At 35.2% G+C, this 2,128-nt stretch overlaps 1 protein-coding gene across 1 annotated transcript in view; it reads left to right on the plus strand.

Moving 5' to 3' along the window:
• The window catches only part of VPS13D (vacuolar protein sorting 13 homolog D (S. cerevisiae)), a 109,183-nt gene that overhangs the window by 51,601 nt on the left and 55,454 nt on the right, over window positions 1–2,128 (plus strand). The window contains exons 50-52 of the mRNA XM_009325291.1: window positions 738–880; window positions 1,735–1,865; window positions 2,108–2,126. Of these exons, the coding sequence (XP_009323566.1) occupies window positions 738–880; window positions 1,735–1,865; window positions 2,108–2,126 (293 nt within the window). The remainder of the gene's footprint in view (window positions 1–737; window positions 881–1,734; window positions 1,866–2,107; window positions 2,127–2,128) is intronic.

The following is a 2,128-nucleotide window of genomic DNA, read 5'->3' on the forward strand; positions in this document are numbered from 1 at the left end:
AAGATGACCTGTTAAGTTACTAGTTTCTAAATACTAAAATAAGCATATTTGATCTTTAGACATCTCCTACTGAAAACTCCTTGGTTGGCTAGTTCTGTTGTGTCTGCAGGCTGCTTTGGTTTTATTTTGCACGTTTTGAACTCATGCTTCTTTTGTAAGAACATAAAAAACCTTTATGAAGAGACTTACCGAGTTGTATAAATTACTTTATTACCACTAAATAAACCCACTCCAAACCCCTATTCTAAACTCTGAATATTAATAGAGAAGTAGTAGCAGGAAGTCCACTTGCAGCAGAGCTATCGTGGTTCTGATGTGAAAGGAAATGGCATGGCTTTTTCCATGAAAATATGAACATGATTTAAAGTAAATTTATCTGAAGTGTTCTGGTATTTTTGCTCAAATGAACAACAGCTAAATTTATCACAAAAAAAAAATTTTTTTTTCTTTTTTCTTTCAAAGAAAAAAGACACAAATGTCATGGTTAATCGGTCTGAAAATTACCAAGCCTTTTACAAGAAATGGTCACTGAGTCTTGACCAGTATGTTAAAAGAGCTTATGGCAGACATGCAGAATGAATTACTCAAGAGGAGATTTATCGTGGCTTCTAATGCTTTTATGTCAAAACACAGGTGTTCTTTTTGTAGCTTGGGTATGTGTTTGATCATCAACATCATGTTGATATCTGATCCTTCATTTAAATGAGTAAATCTTTGTGTTTTCTTCTTGCCCTTAGTTGTACAATGCGGGTTGGAAAAGGAATCCATCCTGAAGGTATGCCTGGCTGGTGCCAGGGTTTCTCCCTGGATGGTGGTAGTGGTGTCAGAGCCCTTAAAGTGATTCAACATGGAAACCGGCCAGGCCTCATTTATAACATTGGTATGTGCTGATAGGAACATTTGAGAAATACTGTAGAACTTGGGAAGACATGATGTCAGTGACATGGGAAACGAAACAATGGCAGCAGGGAAACATATGTTGTTAAAGGTTTTTAAGGGTCCAGAGAAAATTATTAAACAAAAAAATAGTATTCTAAGTATTTTTACGTCTTTATTTTGAATTTCATTAGCTTAAAAATCAGTTTTCAGTTATTTCTATTTTTACATTTCATCATTGAGTGTTAATAACTGCATTTAAAAACTGTTCTTTCTGTGTCTTTATTCCCCCTGTATGTTACTTCTAAGTACATTTGAAATCCCACCGCATTACTGTCTTTGATTATTTTGACTGTCTATATACTGTAACCATTCGGCCGTGTGCTGCTTCCGTGGGTTTTGCTTTGTGGTGCCTCTGTAGGCTGATGTGGAGGAGCGCAGCTTCTGTCTTCCTTGTGCTTCTAGTATATGTAAAGTACAATTTCCGCAGAAGCTTTTAGTTTTTAATTAAATTACACTTTGGAAGTTACTCCACAGTGATTTTTTGAGGAATTTTTCGTATGTTTAAAAGTGGAATAATTACTTGCATTGATTTACTTGGGATTGGAAATAGGGGGGGGTTTATCTTGATTGCTTATGATCTCTAAATTGTACTTGAGAAACAGAGGATAACAGATGGCATAAAATTATGTTTACTGTTTAAAATAATGTTTCAAGGTATGGCAGTGGTATGACAGAAACAGTGCATCTAAGGAACCCAAGAAAAAGAACTTCTGTTATGTGAAATATATTGTGGCAGATGTCTTTTGTTTTCTCTTGTAAATAATAGCTTTATTTTTAACTTGTTTTTATTACTAGGTATTGATGTTAAAAAAGGCCGAGGCCGTTATATTGATACATGTATGGTAACATTTGCACCCCGTTACCTGTTAGATAATAAATCAACCTACAAGCTTGCCTTTGTTCAGCGGGAATTTGCCAGAGGTCGGGTAAGATGCTTCCTTTTTGTTACTTGTTATTGCAGTGCCTGTAGTTAGTCACAGCAGCTTCTAACCAAAAAGTTAGAATATTTGAAAGTATTGTTGGCTGGTTATGAGGATCTTTCTCATTATTCTAATACCAGCATCCACCTAACAGAATAATTGCTGTGTTTGTATTTGAGAGGTACATAGATTAATACTGCGTTTTTTAAATACCTATAGGACATGTATTTACCGATTTCTATTACTAGGGAACATCCAATCCCGATGGC

The sequence above is a fragment of the Pygoscelis adeliae genome, unplaced genomic scaffold (genome assembly GCF_000699105.1).
Source record: "Pygoscelis adeliae isolate BGI_AS28 unplaced genomic scaffold, ASM69910v1 Scaffold36, whole genome shotgun sequence".
NCBI classification, from domain to species: Eukaryota; Metazoa; Chordata; class Aves; order Sphenisciformes; family Spheniscidae; genus Pygoscelis; species Pygoscelis adeliae.